Source organism: Notothenia rossii (assembly GCF_949606895.1).
Source record: "Notothenia rossii genome assembly, chromosome: 1".
NCBI classification, from domain to species: Eukaryota; Metazoa; Chordata; class Actinopteri; order Perciformes; family Nototheniidae; genus Notothenia; species Notothenia rossii.
This window is the reverse complement of record NC_136912.1, coordinates 29507859-29532578: the sequence shown is the minus strand read 5'-3', so window position 1 is coordinate 29532578 and position 24720 is coordinate 29507859. Positions and strand designations below refer to the sequence as shown.

The 24720-nt window shown below is 40.8% G+C and overlaps 3 protein-coding genes and 1 long non-coding RNA gene across 8 annotated transcripts in view; 2 read left to right on the top strand and 2 right to left on the bottom strand.

The window, feature by feature from the left end:
• Positions 1-9918: 9918 nt before the first annotated feature.
• Positions 9919-19130, bottom strand: nherf2 (NHERF family PDZ scaffold protein 2; the record flags this gene model as incomplete). Its single annotated transcript, XM_079669880.1, has 6 exons — positions 17923-19130; positions 16392-16709; positions 11897-12088; positions 11137-11290; positions 10829-11049; positions 9919-10086 (listed from the first exon to the last, which is right to left on the bottom strand). The coding sequence occupies exons 1-6, from the start codon at positions 18127-18129 to the stop codon at positions 9919-9921; spliced, it is 1260 nt and encodes a 419-aa protein (XP_079526006.1). The 5' UTR covers positions 18130-19130.
• On the top strand, positions 10014-13296 carry LOC307032124. Its single transcript, XR_013806165.1, has 3 exons — positions 10014-10103; positions 11917-12031; positions 12892-13296. It is a non-coding gene; the product is annotated as an uncharacterized lncRNA (long non-coding RNA).
• Positions 19131-19662: 532 nt separating the features above from the next.
• On the bottom strand, positions 19663-22497 carry nthl1 (nth-like DNA glycosylase 1). 2 transcript variants are annotated; one of them, XM_079688158.1, is made up of 6 exons: positions 22190-22497; positions 21680-21930; positions 21431-21601; positions 21172-21331; positions 20614-20719; positions 19663-20195 (listed from the first exon to the last, which is right to left on the bottom strand). In XM_079688158.1, the coding sequence occupies exons 1-6, from the start codon at positions 22449-22451 to the stop codon at positions 19901-19903; spliced, it is 1245 nt and encodes a 414-aa protein (XP_079544284.1). In that variant the 5' UTR covers positions 22452-22497; the 3' UTR covers positions 19663-19900. The 2 variants fall into 2 exon arrangements, with proteins under 2 accessions (XP_079544284.1, XP_079544283.1); XM_079688157.1 differs by having other exon boundaries at positions 21680-21900; positions 22205-22494.
• tsc2 (TSC complex subunit 2) overlaps positions 22238-24720 on the top strand; it is a 29034-nt gene continuing 26551 nt past the window's right edge. For 2 of the 4 annotated variants that reach the window (XM_079688120.1, XM_079688119.1), the window contains exons 1-2: positions 22238-22366; positions 23280-23465. The gene's annotated coding sequence lies outside the window, so the exon portion shown is untranslated. The remainder of the gene's footprint in view (positions 22367-23279; positions 23466-24720) is intronic. The other 2 variants (XM_079688121.1, XM_079688122.1) reach the window with 2 other exon arrangements.

The window sequence follows — 24720 nt, the reverse complement described above, 5'->3', positions numbered from 1 at the left end:
CCGGGGAAAAGACTCACGAGAAACACCGGCTGTTGTTATGCCTGCAGTGACGTTAAATTACTCCGTTCTCCGCTTGTAATTATTCCGTTACAAGCTTCAAAATTGTAGGCCTATTTATCATCTGAATTTGCCGAAACAAGTTTAATGTACTGAAAGCCAAGACTTTGCTTATTTGAAATCAGATAAAAACAACCTGTAACGGACCCTGCCGTGTTATCTATGATTACTATAGGCCTACACCTTACATTCATAATTTCAGCGGGAGGGAGGGGGAGCGGCGCTGAGGAACAGCAGAGTGGCGAGTGAGAGCTGTCATCTTCCCTTTACAAGCTTCAAACATGCCTGAAGCTAGTGAGACTGAATATAACAATCAAAAATAACAAAATGTACACAGCTAGATCAGATCGCGTTTTAGATGCGACTTTAGAGTAGAGGGGAATTATTGAAACGGGATTTGTACAGTTTTCCGCGGCATCTGCTGCTGCGAAAATGTGGGGCAGGGCTGAAAAGTGGGGGGGCCAATGGCCCCCTGGCCCCCCTGCTTCCGGCGCCCTTGCTATAAGCTTTATCAAAAAGGAAGGTCTTAAGCGTACTCTTAAAAACGGATAGGCTGTCTGCCGCCCGAACACAAACTGGAAGCTGATTCCACAAAAGTGGAGCTTGATAAGAAAAGGCTCTGGTTCCCATTGTACTTTTAGAGACTCTAGGAACAACCAACAACCCTGCATTCTTGGAACGCAATGCCCTCGGACAGTAGGGTATAACTAGTTCTTTAAGGTAAGATGGCGCCTGCCCATTAAGGGCTTTGTAGGCGAGAAGAAGAGTTTTAAATGCTATCCTGTGTTAGGGAGCCAGTGTAAGGCAGCCAGAACAGGAGTAATGTGGTCCCTTTTCCTAACTCTGGTTAGTACACGAGCTGCAGCATTTTGAATCAGTTGAAGCGACTTGACTGACTTCTTGATACACCCTGATAATAAAGAGTTACAATAATCCAGCCTGGAAGAAACAAATGCATGGACTAGTTTCTCTGCATCGTTTTGAGGCAAGATATGCCTAATTTTGGCAATGTTGCGTAGATGGAAGTAGGCGGTCCTTGAGATTGATTTTATGTGGGCGTTAAAGGATAAATCCTGATCAAATATAACACCAAGATTCCTTACAGTCTCACTAGAGGCCAAATTCTCAGGTGACCTCAGAAATCGGGAGCATTTCAAAATGCAAAATTGGGGGGGGGGGGGGGGGGGGTGTGCTAGTGGATCGCCGGAGCTGTTAGATTAACATTAACATGCTTATTGTAGTTGTAAGTGCACTGCCTTGCGGCCTGTAGCACCGTCCTTGATGGAGCATATGTGTGGGCTGGACCTGTATTTTACAAGAAAGGAGTGAGCGATTTTTAGTAGTCGATTCTTGTTCTGTTTTCTGTGAATATCTGTCTCACCCTCTCAAACTTTGAGTTGCGCGCGCTACTAAAGAGACGTGTTACCATGGAAACCAAACAATGGTGTAGCTGTATTAATGTCCGAGTGGAAACAGTCGTGTGTAAATCTGATTTTGTCAGAAATCGGGAGAAATATGACCCCGGGAGGAAACCGGGAGAGGGCAATGAAATCGGGAGTCTCCCGCGAAAATCGGGAGGGTTGACAAGTATGTGCACCACACACACCTACACCACACACACGCACCTACAGCTCCTAAAACAGGCTACAGCCGCTGTGTATTTTATTATGTGAAGCACTAAATAGTTTTAGAAAAAATATCGACTCTTTGTTTGTAGATATCTACTAAACTAAAGCAAATAAAGAGAGTGGGCCTGTTATACCGAGTGATATATATTATACACACTGCTCTGCTTTCTGCACGGACCTCACAGCTGTTCTCACTGTAAACATTGCGTCGCGATGAAAGCAGTTAATAAAATAATATCCAGGGGATGCATGCAGAGCTGTCATTGGTTGAGATAAGTCCGTCCGTGCGTCACGACTATTTGAAACATCTCTGTTCCCGGAAATGCATCCACGAAGGAGCCGTGGAGGACCGTGGAGGACCCATCAGTGTATCCTCGGTTATAGCTCCTCCAGAGAGCCTCCTCGACGCTCGATCCTCGGTCCTCGAAGTGCATTTAGAGAAATTAGATGTCCTTCAACATGGTTATTGCTAGAAAGGATCCGTCTAGTGTAAATATGACGTCACGTTCTCGTTGTAACTCTCGTTGTAATCGCAGTGATGCAAATTAGTCGCTTTTCGGCGCCTCCCGCTTTTTTAACGCTGATTTGGGTGACTTGTGTAATTCGCGGAGAACCGAAGAGTTTTCGTTTTGGGGGTGGGGGGGTCGTCCGTCCGTCCACCCGCCCGTCCGTCAGTCCGTCCGACTAACGGACAACTTTTCACTTCAAAAAAGAAGAAGAAATCTAGACCGCAAAATAATTAAACAAGCGAGTGCCTGTTTTTCCTGGCCAAGGGCAGGAAAACACAACACGAGCGTAACGTGTCTTCACGTGGTATATGTCTCGTCGGAAAGGAGTGTAGACTAGAGTGCTGACGGAGAGCACCGGAACGCCGCTCCAGCTCTTCAAATATTGCTGTACCCATAAGGAGCCGTACACACCGCAGTGTTTGCGTGGCTGTCTTTAGTTGTAAGCAAAGTGGCGATCTGTTGTTATTAGCATCTGGTTAGCTAGCTATGCTAACGAATTTAAAGAGCTTTTCTACAACCAGGTGGAAGAGAGCTCTCTCCTGAGAGGCTCAAATAACCTCAGCTCAGTGAGGTTAAGGCACACCTTGATATGATCATTATAGTTATTAATGAGACATTAGAGTCTAAATGAAAAACAGGTATAAAATACAATAGGACAGTAACAAAAAAGTTGTTAAAAATAACAAGAATAGAGTTTAAAAGGGGAGTGATTTGTAAAAATATCCAAAAAGAAGAATCTGCTTACAGTTCTGTTTCATATGGGTGTTGAGATGTATCCATAGATCTCTTCAGGTTGCTCTCAAAGTGCACCAGATTGATGCTTTTAACTTCAATATTTAAAAAAAAATCTTCCTGGGGGAGCATGCCCCCGGACCCCGCTAGAGGAGGTAAAGTCCCCCCCACTTAAATCATGTTCACATGGATAGGATACTTAATGCATTTGCACACATCTTGTGTCCATATCTTTCTGCCACAACCATGCACGTGCGTGCGTGCATGCGCGAGTCATGGTAAAATATCTGGATTAAGAGGTAGCTTTTTCTTTGCACAGCATGAAAGAAAGGCCAAATTAATGGGCTGTGATTTTAGTTTTTTTTAAGCAGTTCAATAATTTGTACGGCCCTCGGAGGATGTTGTAAAAATTGAAAGGAAAAAGGTTCCCCACCCCTGCTGTAAATAATAATAAAAACCCTTGATTTATAACTTAACATCTCTGTCTCCTATTGATCTGAGTATATTATAAAGAATAGCCAGTTCATTGAAGCATTATAGCGCAGGCCTTTGTCAGATGGTATATTACGCTGTTTTTTTTCTGCTTCGAATAGTTCTCTCTTTTTTCACCATACGTGTGTTTGCATCCCTGTAATCGGAGCGGCTCGGAAACACATCTACAGCAGTAACATGATGCAACATACACATTAATGCAGCAGCAATATTAATAGAGAAACATCAGACATAATAGACAAGTTTACGCGCCAAAACACGGGTAGCGCCATGACACTACACAAATGCACTTCATTTCCGCCGGAAGTCTTTTGCACAGCGTCTGTCGGTGTAAACCGATGTAAACAGTCAGACGGGCACTGGTGTAAACACAGCGATTTCGATGCTAACAGTGATGCTAGCTTGGGAACACGATTCTACTTCTTTGACTGGAGATGGCGTTACTCTCCCCCACCCGAATTCAGCGCAAAACTGGGAGGATAACATGACGACGTGGCCCAGCATAAAACCAAAATAAACTGCCTTATTTAGGTCATGCCCACAGGAGCCAACAGTTGTCTGTTGTTTACATAATGCACAATTTACATGATCTCTTTATGCTGTGCAATATATCATATGTGCCTGTACTGTTTGAGTGAAAATAAAGTTTGATGTAATTTAATTTCATTATTGCACTGTTATTGCATTATTGCATTTCATATGTTCCTTAGAGTGCTACAATTTCTTTTAACACAGTTCATCATTCATATTAAGCTCATACTGTACATAAATAACACTGAATTAATTAATTGTTGAGAGGAAACTAAAGAAATGGCTTCAACAAGAAAGATCACATGTTTAATCCTAACAGGTATTACAAATTAAAATATAAAAGCAGCCCACACAATTACATCACTATGAAAATATTCATATATAATATTAAAAAATACAATGCATGCAGTATTTGTTGTGTTTATCTGTTTATCTATTAATGAACAACATGGCTGGGTGCTGGGTGCTGGTTTGTGGTCGTAGCACTCTCTATCTAACCACTCGTTCAGGTGCTTTCTCGAGTGATTGCAACCAACTACCGCACACGTAGTTCCCGAACCACTTTTCTTCATGTTGTAATTGTTATATCCTCTTTGTCTCTGCGATATCAGTGCTTTGTCGGCACAACGGAGCTAGCTAGCAAAACAAACCCAGTCCGCCAAAACGGAAGTGCATTGCATCGAAGGGAGGAGTTCAGGATGTAGAGCGGAAACGGCTCAATAACTTGTGTATTGTAAAACACTGCAAGGGAACATTTCATTGTACCAGGAGCTATCTTGGGACTTTTACTGCGACAACGTTGACTTGCCTGTGAATACAAAATAAACCATAGTGTTGGTGATCTACAATGTTGTCATTCTTCTTTGAACACCAGCAAGACCGCTAACACCCTATTTCAACAATCACACTCCCTGTAATTGACATAATTAAAAGATAGTTTAGCTTCTCATCATCATTTGCTGTGGCCCACTGATGTTAACGATCGTAACTGAAAGGCTGCCTGCCAAACGTAAACATTCAGCCATGTGACATTCAGCCAAACTCTCGCGAGAGTTTTACATAAGACGGATCCTTTCTAGCCATAACCCTTCAACATGGCGCGCTGAAATTCATTTCCGGGTCACTACCGGAGGACCGAGGAGTCGAGGAGTCGAGGAGGGGGATTTGATGAAATGAGAAAGGGCCATATATTCTCTTTTTTACATAATAGGTGACCTTTAATATTAAGCCACTGGTTAACTGAATGTTAACACAAGATGTCTCTTCGAGTGTTTTCTTAGTCCAACAACAGTACCCTGAAGCACAGCACATTTCCCCACCAACTATATGATGGGTGAAAAGAAGAAAATCAAGAAGCTGTTATTGCGGCTTCTTGATTTTCATTTCGTTTTTATACGGAGGCCATAAGAGGTAAGTGAAAACATTTTTCTTTCTTTGGTCATCCATTTTCTAAGTCAGTCTTATTTTCTGCATTTATTAGCTTCTAATTACAGGTGAAAAAACTTACAAAATACATGTACTTTTTGTTTTGAGTGGCTAAAGAAATAATCTTGAAACAAGAATGCCCTCTTGTGGCTGAAATTAGTATTACAACAATTTAGAAAATTAATTTTGACCCAAAAAAAAACACTTAAAGGTGGGGTAGGTCATTTTGGAGAAACCAGCTCGAGTGCGCTAGAATTAAAAAATACACAACCGGAAAAAATCTGCCACTTCCTTACGGAGCCCCTCCTCCAACACACACGAACGCGCACATGACCAATGAGGGCACGAGATAAGTTTGTGCACAGATGGAAGGCTGACAGGCAGGTAGGCCATCCAGTTATTTTAGCCGGGCCGGCTCAGATGATTGTTCGTGCTTTTTACAGTACTACGGCTTCCACAGATGACATTTTTTTATGTATTTATTGTCAAAGCATTTAATATATTCATTTCTATCGGGATGTTAAGAGCATTCCATGGAATATAACAGAAAGTGTTTCTGAAATAAATTATATACCCCACGCACCTTTAATGGGTGAAAAAGTCTGATAGAAAAATCATTGAGTAAGCCCAACATCCCAGGAGGAATATCTTGAGTTGGATTTTCAATAAATGTGGCACTCCGAACTTTATTAATCGATGAGTTTATTAGACTCTGGCAGGGGCGGACTGGGGGGAAAAAGTGGCCCGGGGATTAATTGACAGACAGGCCCACTTAATGCGTGGCATGTATCGGCCGGCCGGCGATGAAAGTATGTTACTTAACAAAAAACCCTATGCATTTTATGTTATTTTGTACAATTATTCATATAGTAATCACATTACCCGAGCCCTTGAGTTGCCGAGCAAAATAGTGACAGCAAATATTTAGTGATTTTAATGTTAACAGATCATTGATGCAATAACATTTTGACCCAATTTGCCTGACTTGACACATGGAATAAAACATGGGCGTAGGAAGCATCCTCAATGTGGGTGAGACAATTTAATAGAGGGTGTGGGCAGGTGGTGGACCTCACCTCCTCTAGGGGGGTCCGGGGCCAAGCTCCCCCGGGAAGATCTTTTTTTAAATGTTGAAGTTAAATGCATCAATCTGGTGCACTTTGAGAGCAAAATTAGGGACTAAATCTATGGCAGTCAGTAGGGGCTTGGACTGTGAGCCGTAGGGTCGTCTGTTCAAGTCCCCGACCAGACCTACATTTGGAGTGTGGACTTCTACTTGGAGAGGTCCCAGTTCACCTCCTGCCCTGCCGTGGTGCCCTTCAGCAAGGCACCGGACATCCCCCTTCCCCCCTCACTCCCATTGCTCCCCGGGCGCTGTACAATAGCTGCTCACTGCTACTAGTACTAGACTCCTGGTACTAGGATGGGTTAAAAGCAGAGAACACATTTCACTGTGTGTGCTGTGTGCTCTGCATGTGTGACCATTAAAGAGGGTTTCCTCCCTCCCAATTCTTCTTCTTCTTCTTCAACACCCATATAAAACAGAACTGTAAACAGATTTACTTTTTCTTTCAACATTTATTTGACCAGCAAGTGGAGGCAAAAGTGACTGCACCCAAAACAATAAACCTGCTAGCTAACTAGCCTAAACTCAGTAACAGAATGTGGGCTACACGTTCTTCTCCACAGCCGCGTGACCTCTGAGTCAGACGTCACTTCTCCCTTTTCTATCCTACGGGTACAGCCCAGCCGTACAGCCACTCCCCCTGAACCCCTTTTCCCTGCCAAATGTATAAAGTTATAAAATATGACACATCAGACATGAATAGGGGGACCAAAGGTTCGAGGCGGTTCTTCCGACTTGCCTCCCTGATGGGCTTTCGTAGCTGTCTGTTCAGCAGCTGAGAAACTTCTCTGTGACATGTTACAGTATGTGCATTCAGGCCCTCTTTTTGGGAACATGTATTCCTTTCCAATAATTAGGCTGCAGCTATTAATAGACCACATACACAATGCCTGTCAGAAATGTCCCAGGATCCACAGATCTGATTAATCCAGTAACATAATGACATGCTTCTGTTACAGCTCACATCAACCTGTCATCCATACCACACAACTTGTGGACCCTGAGGCTCGGAGTGGAGCTGAGGCAGAGAGTTCAGGGGAAACCCCTGCGTTAACACTTGTTTTTCTCTCACTTGCTCCATCATAATATATCACTAAACCTGCCCTTTATTCAGGTAATTGTATAAATCAATGCCATCACATACACTGTAAAAGAGATGGGTGTTTAGTGACAGAAAAATATGCATCTGATGTGACATTCTTTGAAAGCAGGCATAATTTAAAGAGATTAAAAACAGGACACAGGTGTTTAAGATAACATCTACATGCCTTTATTGTTAATGTCCCTGTTTCCAAGCTGGTCTAGCCTATAAACTGATATGAACAGGCTTTTCCTGTCTGAAGCTGTTCCTATTTTTGCCTTTATGTCCCAATGGGTGTTCTGTTGCAGCTTGGGAAAGGGAGAGTTTTTGCTAAATTGTGCTCCTTTAGGGCTTTAGACTGCTAGATCTGATTTGAAGTTCATCATTTCTATATGTGCAGGTCGCTTGCAAACAGAAGCACACATCATGTTGAGCAGAATTAAAGACCACCATTCCTTGGAAACATAATAATCAGGTTAGTCACCAACCTGTCCCTCTCCTTTTCAAACAGATGGGCTGAATATGTGAATGACAACTCACTGTAATGTTCTGATTATTTGATAGTTTGGAGATGTTATTGCAGATTTTCTCTATCTAAAAAACAAAACAAAGTTATCATGAAATGGCAAGAACATTTTAATGAAAAAGATGTGTGTTCTTCTTGTCCATAGTCATTCAGTAACATTACAAGCTATTTAATTATTAGACTTTCCGACAAAGATACTGCAGAATTGTTATTTAATATTGAATAATCCATTTCTTGGACAATAATTTCCTGCATTATATTTGCTTACTGGAAATTTGTGTTTCCACATGTATATCCTATCCATCTATCTATCTATCTATCTATCTATCTATCTATCTATCTATCTATCTATCTATCTATCTATCTATCTATCCATCCATCCATCCATCCATCCATCCATCCATCCATCCATCCATCCATCCATCCATCCATCTATCTATCTCTCTCTCTCTCTCTCTCTATCTATCTATCTATCTATCTATCTATCTATCTATCTATCTATCTATCTATCTATCTATCTATCTATCCATCCATCCATCCATCCATCCATCTATCTATCTATCTTAAAACAATATTAATTAAAAAAAAGAGAGACACAAAGAAGGTGTCCCTTAATTGTCCAATGTAGGTTTTAGGAATGACTTGGTCAATTTAAAAACAGACTATTAAAACAATTTAAGAGATATTTTATCAAAAATATTTCCATAATATCAAGTCTCTATAGACACCCGGTATCAATATGTAGATGTGCCACATAATACACGTTTATTCTAATATTTCTTGCATCATTTTCACTAAAAGGGGCAAGTTAGCACGGAGGCATTCAACATGAAGTTGGTTCTTTTTTGTGTCCCTAAGCCAAACCCCTGTGTGGATATGAGCTAACCGTTCTCTGACTGCAAACCGTCTGTGAAAATGAATGAGAAAGGAGTGTCTATCAGGTGTCCAACTTAAAACTAACTTTACTCAAATTTAAAAGCGTATTTTACATATTGATAACCAACGTTTTACTTTGCCTTTTATGCATTTATTCTGAACGTTAATTTCACATTCAAACAAGCACATTTGAGAGAAAAATCCTCAAAAAGCTACAATGACAGATCAGAGGGTCTACAGTTCTAGTCAACCATCCGTCTTTAAATATATTCCTTTACAGAAATCACTCGAACATTGAAGATAAGCACTGAGGTGATCCAACATCATACATTTCATAAATAGCCTCTTCCATTTCCTCTGTATTTACATTTGAAATTGATATCCTACATCAAATTGAAAAAACTAAACTTGATAATAACTACACCGGGACACAGATGTAATTTGCACATTCCAAACTGAAAAGACACAAAACCATTACTTCAAAAAAGGATTTAAACAGAAAAGCGTACCTACAGAAATCTCAGACCGAGTGCACAGAGGCTGTTTTAGTTGCTATGGCTATGATATGAATAGGATTTAATAAAGAGAAACACTGTGTTCTGACCTGGTACATTAGTGATGAGTTTACCTATCATTAATGTTTAATGCAGTGTATCATAGGATCTCCGACACAATCATAGAACATGGCTTTATCCTGAAATATACTGTAAAATAAGCATCTAGAGATTTCTATATGCTATTTTACTATGTAGTTGTACACAGAGCAAATATTTAAGCACAATATCTCTAAAATATTTCTTTCTTTTTCATATTACGCTTTCTTTCACTGCCTTTTCAAGATCAAGGTGGAGTTCATTACAATTTGAACAGTTAAGTACCCCAACATTGTTCCTCCATGCAGTTCATATTCTCTCTTCTCTCCTTGTGTTCGGGCATCAGAAGCTACTGAAGATCTCTTGTTTCTTACTCCAGTTCATAGCAGGTGCTCTCTTCTTGTTGCGATTGTTGAGGGCCTTTTTTTTTGCCTCAGCAGCTGTGGGACTCAGACGCAGGCCGCTCTCCATGAAAGGATCCGAAGCACGCCTGTCGTCCTCATCGTGGACCTGCAACACACACAAAAGTACTTTGAGTCTCTGAAAAGCACTATAGAAATGCAATTTATCATTATTATACAAAGTACATGTTTCACACAGCCACTCACCAGCGTGTGTGTCTGTCTGTATGTCCGGCACTAATCTCACATTCTGCTGGACCCATCAGTACAATGTTTTAAGGACTCATGGTTGCAGTGATTTTCAATAATAATACAAATATTATTGACTGTTTTATACCATCATTGACTGCTTCCTCCTCACTCCCTTTAACCAGCCTGTACTAAGCACTAAGTATGTAAAACGAAAAGAAAGAAAAAGCACCTAAAAAAGTTAATTTAGGCCTTGAAACTAGTTCACCAGCACTTACTATATTATGACTTGCTTGACGTGAATATATCTGCACTTTCTTTGTTGTAAGGATTGTGAATCTTGGTTTTTGCACTTACTGTAAGTCGCTTTTGATTCAGCCAAATGTAATATAATGTAATGTAAGCCTTACCCAGTTATTTGGTAAAAGCTAATATTTGGCCATTAATTCCATAAGCTATATGTTACAATCCTAAACTTATCAGAGATGAATCAATCTCTGCTTCTATTATCCTCATCCCAATCTTGACCTTAAGGAGACAGGTGGGACAATTAAGTGAGATTGACCTCTTCTCGGTTTGGGATCAGAGAGGAAGACACACTTGGCTGATACTCTATTGCGAGCACTTTTCTAACAATCTGACTCTTTTGTTTCCTCTCTCACCTGGATGCTCATGTCCGAGCTGCTGATCTCTGATTGGGTGGTGGAACTTCTGGAGGAATGGGATGCTAAACTCCCATTGGTCCTGGAATTTGGAGACGTTTTTGTGATCGGGGAGTCTGTCAGTGTGACGTTTATTATTGGTGGTCCTGTGGCGGGGAGTTCAGTGGTCGGAGAGGAGGTGGGTGGGCTGCTTTCTGTGACCGATTCCTCCAGATAGACCTCTGTGAGAGAGAGAGAACAGTAACATGTAAGACTTTTGGTCATGAGAGTAAAGGATGTGAATTTGTGTGTGTGTGTATACAATTAACCTTTAACATGGCTGACAGTGGGTGTGATTCTAATTCTTTGGAAGAAATCGTACGTCTCCTGGTCAACCACTAGGAAGCGCACTTCCCCCCCTGCTTCTCTAATGAGTGCCACCACCTCTGAGTGTCTCAGGGTGGATATGTTCATTCCGTTCACCTGAGACGAAGAAAAAGAAGACGTCAAAGTAGGCAGAAACAGTGAAGGACATGGAAAATGAAGGGAGAGTTGCATACACAGGGAGACCTAATGAGACAGACAGGAGACAGGGATTGGGAAGTAGCCATAACACAAGCAGTAGTTACAGTATGCCTCACAAGACAAAAACATCATCGGTGATTTCAGTAGAAGTGAGTTTATTTGCATCAATTCCCTTCCTGCATCCACATTTCCTCTTCACACCTTTGACTCTACGACTTGTAGAGAGGGAAATGGAAATAAATATGTCACTCATGCATATCTGAAAGCCTGTGATCCACATGCAGACATGTTCACACGGAAAGACACAGAAACACAATGCCCTCCTCTACACCTCCATTCAAGATTATCCCTTGTTTCCTTTTCTTCTTTTCCTCCTCTTTCTTCCGCCCACTAAGCCTGGGCGCAGCTAATCTGCTCTAATCCACGCACACCTCAAATCAGTGTGCAGACCTGATTAATATGGGTTGCGGCGGTAATGTTTTTCCCATCAGATGCATAGTTCTGCATATAAACTCTGACTAAGGGGAAAAGGGCCCGCTTGATCTTGACTTTCTTTGGTCGTACCTCCACTATTCTGTCTCCAGGTCTGATGTCCGCGCTCTCAGCAGCTGATCCGGGGTCCACTGAGCGCACAAACTGTCCCTCCTTCTTCTTGTCGCTGTGCAGGTTGAAGCCGTAGCCGTTCTCCCCCTTCACCAGGTGACACAGGCGGGGACAGAGATCAACGGTTGGCTCTGGGGAGGGATGCTCCTGCAGCTTTAATTAAGACATAGCAGGATATTAGAGAAGAAGGCATTCAATTGCTTTCTGTAATTTAGAGTTACTGGTGTTTTAGGCACAATTAAGCAGCCACATTTCTTCCATTGATTTCGTGATGCAAAGCTAAACCTGAAACTAGTGTTTTATTTACATTCATGTTTTTTAATTAAAGTTACATAATCAGTGTGCGCTAATGCATTTTAAGTGTGGATTGATTTGAATAGATTGCACTGATTAATCCTGTTGAGATTATGAGTTTGACATATATAAAAAACAATGCATACTCAATTTTGATGGATGACAACATTCCAGAAAGCTTCAAGAGCCTTCACATTTTCACATCAGACAAAATGAACGACTGCTTGTTACAGTACGAAAATGATATCCTACAAATATAAACTTCATGCATTTGAGAACGCTTGGCAAATATTTTGTCTTAAGTGTGGTCAACCATTTAAATACACCATTCTCAGTCTGAAGTTTATGCTGATGTAATATTTCACTGCACTTCACTAATGTGTATTGACATAGTCTTTTTGCACAAATTTTAATTTTTATATTTTATTATATATGTTGCATTGTTGGAGGAGCTCAGGTCAGAAGAATTTCATTGCCATTTCTACACTGTACAGTAGCTTTGTTCAAGGCTTTTATTGGTCATACGAACATAGCTACAGTGTAGTTATGACGATGAGAATCTTAGGTCACAGGCTCCTCCAACAGTGCAATAATTACACCTTCACAATGGAGTTTGATCAGCACTTTGTAACAAAAACCGAACATGATGTGCTTCACTACAGGACATTCTGCAGTGCTGCTGAGCTGGATTTCACTATGTTGTGGAGGTGAGGGGCGTGAAAGAATTCAATATCGCATTTCATCTTTCAGTATAGTCATATCACGACAATGAGATCATATCAAATAGTTTTTTTTAACAATCATGTTGTCTACTTCAAACAAAATTAGGCATCGAAGAGTTTTTATTTAACGTACTGCAACAGTCTTGTATTTATTGCCCAGCCCTACCCCAGGTGTATCTGTTTAACTTGTGACTTTGTGTATATCTGTGTGTCTGTTTGCTGAGCCGAGCAGGAGGAAGTGGATGCCAGGACGAGCCAGTGGGCTAATTGGATCTGGATGAGAGACCAGAGACCGGATTCAAATCTAATGACCAACAGGAGTTGACATTTTGCATGACAGACACATCTTCTGATCTATAGGTACCTGGTGTGTGTGTGTGTGTGTGTGTGTGTGTGTGTGTGTGTGTGTGTGTGTGTGTGTGTGTGTGTGTGTGTGTGTGTGTGTGTGCAAGTGTGTGAACAATGCATTATTTCCTGTCCTGAGTGCAGTATGGGAACTGTCTAGTCTCTATTGTGACTTAGCCTTCACACAATCACACACACACACACACACACACACACACACACACACACACACACACACACACACACACACACACACACACACACACACACACACACACACACACACACACACACACACACACACACATACACGCACACACACACACACACACACACACACACACACACACACACACACACACACACACACACACACACATACACCACTTAACTGGAAAGTGCTTACAGAGTGCAAAAATGCAGATTAAACAGTAAATTGAATAAAACATATTTTACTTCTGATACTTGTGTGTAGTTTCCAAACAAAAATGCCAAACACTCACTGGTTACGGTTTCTTGGATATATCAATATGCATATTATTGGTTTATATCATTGTAAACCAATTAAATATAGATTTTTGTTTTGGACTGTTAATCAAACATTTTTGTGCGTGCGTGTGCGTGCGTGTGTGTGTGTTCCAAGACTGGCTGTAATAGAAGCAACACAATGGTTATGTAAGTCTACCGTATATGGGCATCTGCTGCCATAATAGCATCATGCAACGATGACATTGCGTTGGTATTTACATGTACAATGTGAATGTCACACGAAGGATGACATGCAGTGAAGAGATGAAAGAGAAATAACGTGTGAGTGTGTGTCACATGTGTATCCTTAACAAGCTCATGGAAAGCCCAGAGCTGGAAGTAGTTGAAAATATGAATCCATGTCATGTTCATCTACAAATGTTAACATGCAGTAAATTCTGTTAAAAAAGTTGTCCAAAAGGCTCATCCTTCAAGCAATCTTTGGTAAAGCTCAGGAAAAAAGGCCTTTTTATTTACAGCCTCTATTTTCTCACGTCAATGGCTATAAAAACAGAAGATTTGTGCTCTAAATGGGACTTAGTAACAGTGGACATTCATTTGAAAATATATTTTCATTTCCTTTCGGTGTATTACATATTAGTCCTCTAAGATTTCTTTAGTCAATTAGTCATTTATTTATGCTTTTTTCATGCTCATAGACTTATTCCTAAGAAACTCTCGAGCACATTTCTGGTAAACATATTTGAAGAGAAACTCAGTTTTACGGATCTGTTGATTAAATAATCTGATCAATTAGTTGTAACGTCTCCTATTGGACAGTTGGTCAGATTTTATTTGCAGCCAGACTTGGAGGTGATGTAATAGATTGCGCATGTCTGCTGTTATTGCATTAGTTGTTGTGTGATCTGAAAGACCCAAAACTGATAAAGAGAGCCGTGACGGACAGCCTGTATTTACGCTGCCTTGAGCTAAACAGATGGCAGCTTGTCTCCGTGAGGATCCTGGTCCGCTCTGTTTGGAGCCCAAACACAGAGCCAATTCTCTGACAGACAGTTCCTGTCAGACTGACATTAAGACGTCATGGTGATGTCTTGTTGGCACTTGTGGAAATACTGTTTCTGTCACGGAAATGTTGGAATTTCTTTGGGTTTGTGTGAATGTTTTATACAACAATACTCCGGAAGGCCGGAGATCTCCTCTTAGTTTCTGTCCCCCCTACGGACCCTCTTCCTAATGTAAAGCGTCCTTGGGTTTCATGAAAGGTGCTATATAAATACAAGTTATTATGATTATTAACAATTTGATAGCATGCCAAGGACTGTAACTAAACCTGAGCTTGAAATGTCCCATTTTAGATTGCTTGATTATGTGTCACAACCACAATTTACAATAGATACCTATGCAAAGAGATTATGCAACACATCTATCTAAAAATATGATCCCTCCTGTGTCTGCTTTATGCTTTCTTTCCTTCTGCTTTGTTTAAACCCACTCCAAATGAAGTACAAAAGACTGGAAGAGTGATACAATCTGATCTCATGTTGAGTCAGTCCCTGTTTGTTACACATCCCCCCTGAGTAAAGTATCCACATAGAGCAAAGAACTTTGGATACAAACACTACTTCTCTTTACTTCTCCAAAAAAAACAGTTCTCTAATATTCTTGTTTAATTGATATTTCACAACCATGAATACAAGATAAATAACATTAGGGATTCATTTTTAAGATAAATCTCGATGAAGTTAGTAAGTGGTTAACACCTCCACCTAGTGCACACTTGATCAAACTATTTTTCACTCAATGTTTTGACCAATTAAAGGTCTATATGTTTTATCATGAAACACAGTCAGGTGAGAAGTGTATTGTCTCAGCCGATGGGAAGTATCATACAGCCCTGAGGTGTTAACATGTAGTATGCACAGAGAGAAAGCCCTATTTAAAAACAATATGCATTGTTCTAACCGCTTAGAGACAACAGTGGCTCGTAAAGCAAATGTTTCGGGACAGGGAAAGTTTAAATCAGGGCCTTAAACTAACTGTGTTGGAGAAGAGGTGAGAAACCCTTTGAAAACCTGCTTTATACTTACAGTCTAAACAGAGCCTCAATCAATATTGAATTCAGTCACTTAGCTGCAGACTCCTTTTTTAACTTCCATTTGCAACATAGACTTTTCTGCCCAAATTTTGGCATAAACTCCTCCACTTTTTTATCGCTTTTGTAGCTTCAATTCCAGTCCTCAGTTTGTCTCTTAATCTCTGTAAACCTGGTGTTTGTGCTAAAAGCTTCTTCTTTTTTCTTCAAGATTAGAGTCCAAACTGCTCAGAGAAGTCGCCTGACTCTTTTTAAAGGCACAGCTTTGGTACTGACATCCAGCTGGCAGAACACCATGGTGCTCTATACAGATTAGTGCCAGATACATCATGTAAAAGAGCGTCGGATCAGTGTCACATGCACTCTTAACACAGTCATAGTGGCTTTCTGATACCAACCAGGGACACCAACTAACCACTTTAACTTCTACTAATTAAAATGATGCATGATTTTGACATTTGACTGTGTTTTTCCTTTGTTAGAGACCCTCTGATGTATTGGTGTCCTCCCTTACCTCTGGGTCTGTTGCTGTACATGATGTCACCGAGAACCTCTTCCCCTTGTCTTGTGTGATGGTGTGTATGGACGAGTCTGCAGCAGGGGGGAAAAATGATTGTGTGTAGTTGGATTTTGGTGACATAGGTGAGTTCCCTCTAGGAAAAGGTGAGGTAGAAGGAGTGGCAGCGGGTGAGGGCTGTGGGGAGAGGGTTCCCATCTCTATGGCCAGGTCCTCTGTGCAGGCCAGGCCTCGGCTGCCGAGGTATTCATCCGTCTCTCTGTCCACCACCAGCAGCCGGGTGCGGTGGGACACCACGCGGATACGGTCCACCACCTGTAGAGAGGAGAGAGAGGGAGGGGAATCAGTCAGTGTCATTTAGCCTGAACTTGCCTGCACCTGACATAGTTTTAGCATTATAGAGCAGTGGTGTAAAGTAACTAATTACATTTACTCAAGTATGGTACTTAAGTAAAGGTTTGAGATACTTAAGAGTACTCAGAGGTGAAAGAAGTACTCAAATATTGTACTTATTTAAGCATAAGTACCAAAGTGCAGGATTACTCATGCATTCAAAAAGTACAAAAGTATTGGTATCAAAATATGCTTAAAGTACTCATGTCCATTTCAGAATCATAAATATAATTTGTTTATTATAGCTGGTAAAGTTGGAACTTATTTAAACTCAATGTGAATTGAATCCATGTGTATTAAAGTATTTTTTAAGTGTTTATTCTATTGTTTATCATTGAACTATACATGCAAAGTAAATAAAGGTATAAAATAAGTGTTTTTTTTACCTCTGAATTTTAATGGGATAAAGATACAAGGGAACACAAAATGGAAATACTCAAGTAAAGTACAAGTACCTCAACATTTTATTTAAGTACAGTACTTGAGTAAATGTACTAAGTTACTTAACACCACCGCTTATACTTTACTGAGTATTTCAATTTTTTGCTAATCTTTCTTCTCCACTACAATTCAGAGGTAAATTGTGTTATTTTAGTACATCGATTTAATACCTTTAGATTATGATTAATCATGTAAAATATAATCAACACCTAAGAGACTTTAGTCACACCTGGAATAAATTCACAATCTACTAAGTAATTAAAACTAGCTTCACCTTTACCAGCTTTGATAACACTTTAATGCATCAATTATTAAAATGGGACGATCAGTATGATGGTACTTTAATTATATTTTGATGCTAATACTTTTGTACTTTTACTAGAGTAACATGTTGATTGCAGGACTTTTACTTGTGACAGAGTATTCCTGTACAGGCACTTTTTTTAAGTACAAGATCGGAGTACTTTCCCTACATCTGTTACAAAGACACCCAGTGATTCCCATTACACAAAGCTCACATTGACCCATTTTAGTTGCCCCCCTGCCTCCTCCTTCTCCCCAGGCAAAGTAAAAAGTTGTCTAACAGGTATACAACTCATTGTTTGTACCTCAGAGACTTAAAGCGCCTCTCCAGGCTTCTCTTTATGCAAGTACCTGTCTGTTATCCAACAATTTTTATTGAGCCATCACTCACTTGATGGTGGGCTTCGTTCTCCACATTCTCCCCGTTCACCTCCACCACCCGGTCTCCTGGCCGCAACCCGGCCATGTCAGAAGAGGAGCCGGGCTCCACTTTGCGGATGAACTGCCCGCCTCTATTCCTCTCCCCATGCAGGTGGAACCCATAACCCTGCTCTCCTTTGGTCAGGAAACAGAGCCTGGGTCTCAGCTCGCTCTCCATCCCAACCGGCGCGTTAATGGAGAGGAAAACAGGTCAAAGTGTCTCAGGAGAATAAACAGGTGCTCGGGCCAACCGCAGTGGGAAGTCTCTGGCTCTTAATCCAATGTACGGCTGCTGCGCGCTCCGGGGAACAAACGATCATCATCTTTCAGCATGATGCGAGTACATTAATAATCCACAAAAGAGCACAAATCACAAAAAAGGCTTAAAAGTGTTAATCCATCATGCAAATGCAGGTGGGAAAAATATGAGCGCGTACAATTGGTGCGTAAATTTGTGTCCAAAAACTGCTGCCAATGGCTAAATCCTGACCATCGGAGGAATAATCCAAGAGATCAGAGATTAGAAAGATTTTCGTCACACGTAACACTTAATTCCCCTCCTCAGCTGGACATGTGTCATCCTGTCCTGCGGTACGAAAATAAAGAGGCGTCTACAGCAGATGGCACTACTTAATGTCCCCTGCAGCGCACACCTGACGACGCAGCGCAGCCGCGAGGACATTAGCTCGCAGTGCAGTGCCTCCAGAGAGGCGGAGGTCTGCCCAATGGTGGTGGAGGTGAGGCTGTGACCTGAGAGCGGAAATCCTCCCCATCTATCCTTGTCTCCACATGAGATCAACAGGTTGCGCATGGATTATATGGTTCATGAAATATAAACTCATAGCTTGCTTTCATTCATCAATTTACAAAGGTGTGTCTCAGGTTATTCAGGACAGCTTGAGGGTGTGTGTCGTTGATATTTAGATCAGGGAATATGAGACTTCCACGAGGCAAGTGTTAAGAACAGCAGTTTAGTTTCCCTTACAGCCAGAGGTGAAAGAGTAAATCAAGCAAAGCAATACTTAGGAGGGTTATAAATAGTAGTATAAAAGGTAAAAATACTCACAATACAGTGCTTACTTTGACTGTTGTCGTACAGTTATTATTCTTAGAATGATAGGCTATGAATTCCATTTCTAAAGTAGTAATTATAGATCTTAATGTATTAAATGAAAATGACTGTTTATCTAGGAAATTTACTAAAGTAGAAATATGACGCATAATAAATTCAAGTATGAGGACCTCTGAATTATACTGAGTAAATGTTCTTACTTTCCACGTCTTTCTTTCACACCTTAACACTGCGGATGTGCTATTAACAAAAACATCAGATCTATATTTAAGGCGTGAATGAATGAATGACTTATCATTGAATCCTGTCACAAACATGAACATTGTCTATGTGACAGTGTTTCATTATCTGTAAGGATCATTTTCACAGATGAAAGTTTGTCATATAGCGAGACAAACAGGGGTGTAACTATTATCATTAACAATGGCTTGGTTCTATGTCCCTGTGAAGCATGGCAGACATCCAACACACACCTGATGATATTCCTGCTAAACTATCCCTATAACTTGCAGTGAAGAATGATTCCAAATAAGTGTTTATTTATATCTTCTTTTTAAAGTCCATGACATCTCTACAGTATTTATTTGAATTACATTTTGTTGGGCATATTAGAAAAAATAGAAGGACAAACTTTGAACATGATTTCAGTACATCATTTATTTATTTTTTATAATAATAAAGTAGCACCAGCAGTAGAAAAATTGTTTATCTCTTTGAAGTAGTTGTAGTGTCATATTAAACTCGTACATTCTGATATCCACATCAATGTTCTCAGTGTGTCTGTGTTTAAGTTTGATCTTTCTGGTCCAATATTTGGTCACAGCTCAGACAAGACTAAATCAATATTTAACCAAAAATCAAATAAATAAATAAATATTTAGGTTTTTATCTTCCGTTTCGGTGCGTTTGGGGAAACAGGTGTGGGCAGTGGCTCCTTCTTTAACCTCTCATGTTTAACATCTGATTCTTGTCCAGGTTCAGTCTTTACTGTGGAGGCAGAGGTTGGATCAGGGGAGCAGGGGGAAGCAGCTTTAGGCCTTTTTGTAGGAGAGATCTTGTGGGCGGAGGGACAGCTGTGCTGGTTCAGACACACGGAGCAGAGAGGCCTGACGGGGAGGCACACCTGCTGCCCGAAACCCACCAGCAGCCAGTTGATCTCACTCCACAGCTCCCTGCCGCAGAGAGGAACATCACACGTTACTTTGAACTGCTCACTTATTGATTTTTACAAACAGGCACAACATACAGTGAAGGGTGCCCATCAATTAACAGGGAAAAGGATAGAGGGATAGATTGATTGATCATTCATTCATCCCAAATTGGGAAATTATTTTTGTTACAGCATCAGGGTGTTCCGGCAAGGTGGATTAAAGTACAAAAATAATCAAAATAAAATAGCAAATCTATACTATATCTACAGTATAGAGACATATATCACAAAGAATACACAACATAAAATGTTCTGGATAAGTATGGATGGTATATATAAATACATTATACAGTATGTGGTCAGTCTGGGTGACTTTATGGATCTGTTGGTCCGTGTTAATCAGGTTGTACAGGTCAGCAGTGAAGTAATCATGCTGTTACCTTGGTAACCACTCCTCCAGGGCCTTGCGCGTTTGCTCCGGGCTCTTGGTCGGTTTCTTCAGCCAGCCCAGCCTATTAGAGATACGATGCACGTGTGTGTCCACGCCTAAACAAAACAAAACTGTATATTTAGGCACACACACACATAAACTGATTTGCATTTCTATTGGAAAAAGCAGTGGTGGAAAAGCATTCAGATCCTTTACTTAAGACTGTAAAAAGAATGTAAAATGTCTGCATTCAAAACCTTACTTGTGAAAAGCCATGTAAGTGTCATCGGTGAAAAGTACTTTTAGTATCAAAGGTGCTGAACAAAATACCCCTTTTGTGGTGTTTTAGTATTATTCTGTATTACATAAATATTACTGATACAATTATGTGTAATTAAAATGTACTGCTGTAGTTGAAGGGTGGAGCTGATTTCATCTATTTGATTCAGTGTTGGGTAATTTACTATATTTAAAACATTTGTTATAACTTGATCAACCTCAGTTTCCAGCTATGTGAATTCACACAGATTTGCAAGTGCATGCATCAAGAAAGAGTGTCCCCCCCCACCGATGCCGGACACCTGGTCCCATGCGATGTCCATAGCCAGATGAGCCATCTTAGGTCCGACTCCTGTTAGGCGGACCAGCCCCTGCAGGCTGTCTGGGATGTCCCCTCCAAACTCTTTCTGCAGAATGGCCGATGTCAGCTTCAGATACTTCACCTTAGTCTAGAAGGGGTGGGTATGAAAGCAATTCAACTAATCAGAGATGCAGGGTGAAAAGGAGGAAGTGTGGCTCCTGTAAGACAGTACTGAGTTCTGTATTACCCTCCAGAAGCCGACAGGGTAGATGAGTTTCCCCAGTGCTTCATCATCAGTATTAAGAATACTTTCTGCAGTGCAGCCGTGAGCTCGGAGCCTCTTCATGGCTGCTGCGGTCACCTGGTCCTTGGTCTGACTGGACAGCATGAGTGAAACCAACACCTGGAAACGTCTGACCTGAGAAGACAACAGAGGGAACAAGATGAGTGCTTCTGAACCTTAGAAATATGTGAGAAAAAAGAAACCCACACCTACATGAGCAGTAGCGTCTGAGTCGTAGCTTTTCTCTGCCCCCATGTTATCTACAGGTGCATCCCGGCTGCTCCTCATCTCACGGATGTATCCCAATTGTTTCTTCCAGTCGGGAGGTTCCCAGTGTTCTGTCTTCACCGGTGGTACACCTTCATCTTCATCATATTCCACTTTGAGCTGTTTCCTCCTGCGGCTGTGTGAAGACAACGGCAAGGCGTCTGTTTCTGTTTTTGGATGGCAAGCACCAGAATGAGCACAGGGCAGAGAGGATTTAGAATATCTGACCCAGCACAGAAATACAGAAAGAAAACATACCACATGGGAACAAGTATGTAGGTGAGGTTGACTTGCCTCTGCTGTGTCAACCAATGTTCAGATGCAGAAGTAAACAGATTAACAAGTAAAAACAACATCTGCAACTTCTCCAACTTTTGCTCATTAACAACTGTATTTGGAGCTAGCTAGAAGAACTGTGGTGAATTTCTGAATGAGTTCAAACTTTTCTGTGTGGACTAACGTCAACATTACCCGTGGATAAGGGGGCCGAGGAGGGTCTTTGCTCCGAGATCCTCGCCTCCTCCGGCTCTACCTTCACCTCCAAAGAGGAACCTGGACCCTGATTCCTACGTCTGGTGTTGAGTTTGGACCTGAGAGAGGCTGCATTTTGATCACCGCTCCGAGTGATAACAGGTCTGCTCTGCATGAAATAAGGAGAGGTCATAGTTAAAGTCCGGACTACATAACAGAACCTCGTTTTCCAGCGGACCTGAGGCATTTAGTTGATCTTGAAGTTGGTTGCTCATTCGTAGATTCTGGTCACGAGTTTACCAGAAAAAAAACAATCCCGGTAAATAAATGAAAGAAAGACAAAATAATTGTATTAATAATAAAAGTTGTTAATTTAAATACAAAAACGTTTTATTTAGAACAGCATTACACATATCTCTCACCAAGTTATGTTGTTTTATTTAGTGTACTAAAAATCATGACTTTAAGTGTTTGGCTCTATGCCTGGCAACTATGCACCTGTGTAACTTAATTAAAAAAAATGCGCTTAAAAATCGTCAGCATTAAGCAGAGATCAGGAGTATGACATGACATTTCATTGATTAAGCCATTCAGTCCTACCAATCAGTTAAAGGTAAATAAAATAGGGTTTCTTTTGATATCTGTTTATTAGAATCTAAAATGTGTGTTTCTCTCCAATACATTGTATTCATGAGGTTTCTTTTTCAATGAAATTCCTTTTTAAGTCCTTTTACTTAATCTAAACCTATTATGTAGCTCCACTGGCAGGCAGCCTTGCGACAGTGCAGCTTCTGGCTCCAATGAGGAACCAACTTCAGCATCGTTAGCATGTTTAGCTAGCTACTCGTTAACCGTTTTAGTTTAAGAAACATGTGTCTCGTCACTGGCAGCTATTTAACGTCTTTCTTATGCAGCCACTGGGTAAATAGAGCTGCGTCCTGCTATTTTGTCCGGTAGTTTTCAAATTATACAAAACTCAAAACAAGGCTAACAAAAATAGCTTTAGCATAGTTTGTGTTTATCTTGCTTGGAACTACATTTCCCAGCAGCGAGAGTAACTAACGTGTTTTTGTAGGAAGTGCCCCTGTCACAGCGTAGTGTGTCATCCGGTTGGGAAGTGGAGGAGGACTGAGGCTGGACGAGAACAAGCTTCCAGCAGCAATTGCAAGTTTTATCAATGCAGAGACACATACGGCTCTGTTGGCTGCATATGGACGAAGCTGCGGCCTTATGAAGCCAAGAGAGACTCCTCTGCATTAAGGTGAGAGGAGGGGGAGATGTTTTCTAAGCAACGAGACCTTGAATGCCTCACAGGAATGCTAGCTCATGACAGGGAATGTAAAAGCAGAGCTAACGGTTCAGTAGCGCCATTGTGCATTTCTCCTGATTATACCATGTTTTCGCTAAGTGGTTAAATATATTATTTGTTCTGGATGGAGGTTATTTTTCACTGATGTGGTTGTTGTTGTTGAAGTGAAACAGAACAGTGGTTGTCTGTCTGCTCACCTCCCCTCCCCTCTGTCAAGTCCACATGACAGCAGATATTCTCCAAACCTGCCCCCCTGGTTTACTCATTTACAGGCTCCAAACTTCACTGCTGCGTAACAGAAGCCTCTGCTCCCACCATAGTTACATACAAAAACTACTACTCCAGTGGTATCTAGATTTAGCCATGCAGCTTAAATGTAAAAAGTTTGTTGTTGCCACCACAGTCATTGTTGGAAAGGTTACTTTAGACCACTTAGCTAGTTACCCTGTTCAAAATGCATTACATCATGTACATCTTTTAGTATTCAACCCTGATTATTGTCAACTTTTATAGAATGTTCTTTAAAGAAATCAAAATTAAGAAGGGAATCAGCAATAGATCAAAAGTTATTTTCCTCATGTAGGATTTTTACTGAAAGTAATATAATCTGATGTAACACCTTTTAATCACCAGCATACACTTACATTCATTGTTACTTCACTTCAGTTCAAACACTGGTTTTTAGTATAAATGTAGGAGCCATATGTTAAAATGTATAGTTTGATATATTTGAATATTATAATCCTTTGTTCTTAGTGCTATCATATCATTTATTTGAACCAGCCGTGTGGCATAGACGACCGCAGCTGTTTGTGATTACAGACGTTATTGCCGACGGCAGCTGCTGGTGATTGGGTGTGTGTGAGAAGGAGAAAGAAGCCCAGAGCAACATAGTTTTTTGACCTGAGAAAATATGTGTTTGTATTTGATACCTTTTTGTTTAAGTAAAGAGTCAAACAAAATAACCTGAGACGTATTTTGTCCGAGTCAAACTTATTTGCTACCTGTGAATCGAATTTTGGGTTACTGGAACTACAATCATATTGTGCAACCCTTAAATGAGAATGCTTAATGTATATTGCCTATACATGTACACTCCAGGGCAAAACATTCACACAGAGGTACAGGGTGTCTTTGATCCTTTGCCTCAACAGAACATGCTTTGTGCTTCAGCCTCTTATATAAACCAACATAAGGAAACACACAA

Excerpts from the sequence above, each read along its gene's own strand:
- nthl1 (XM_079688158.1), bottom strand. The coding sequence starts at position 22,451 with ATGCCTCAGGTCCGCTGGAAAACGAGGTTCTGTTATGTAGTCCGGACT. Across the intron at positions 21,931-22,189 it reads CACGGGTAATGTTGACGTTA|CTCATTCTGGTGCTTGCCAT; the intron begins GTCCACACAGAA and ends CTCTGCCCTGTG. Across the intron at positions 20,720-21,171 it reads GGACCAGGTGTCCGGCATCG|GCGTGGACACACACGTGCAT; the intron begins GTGGGGGGGGAC and ends TGTTTTGTTTAG.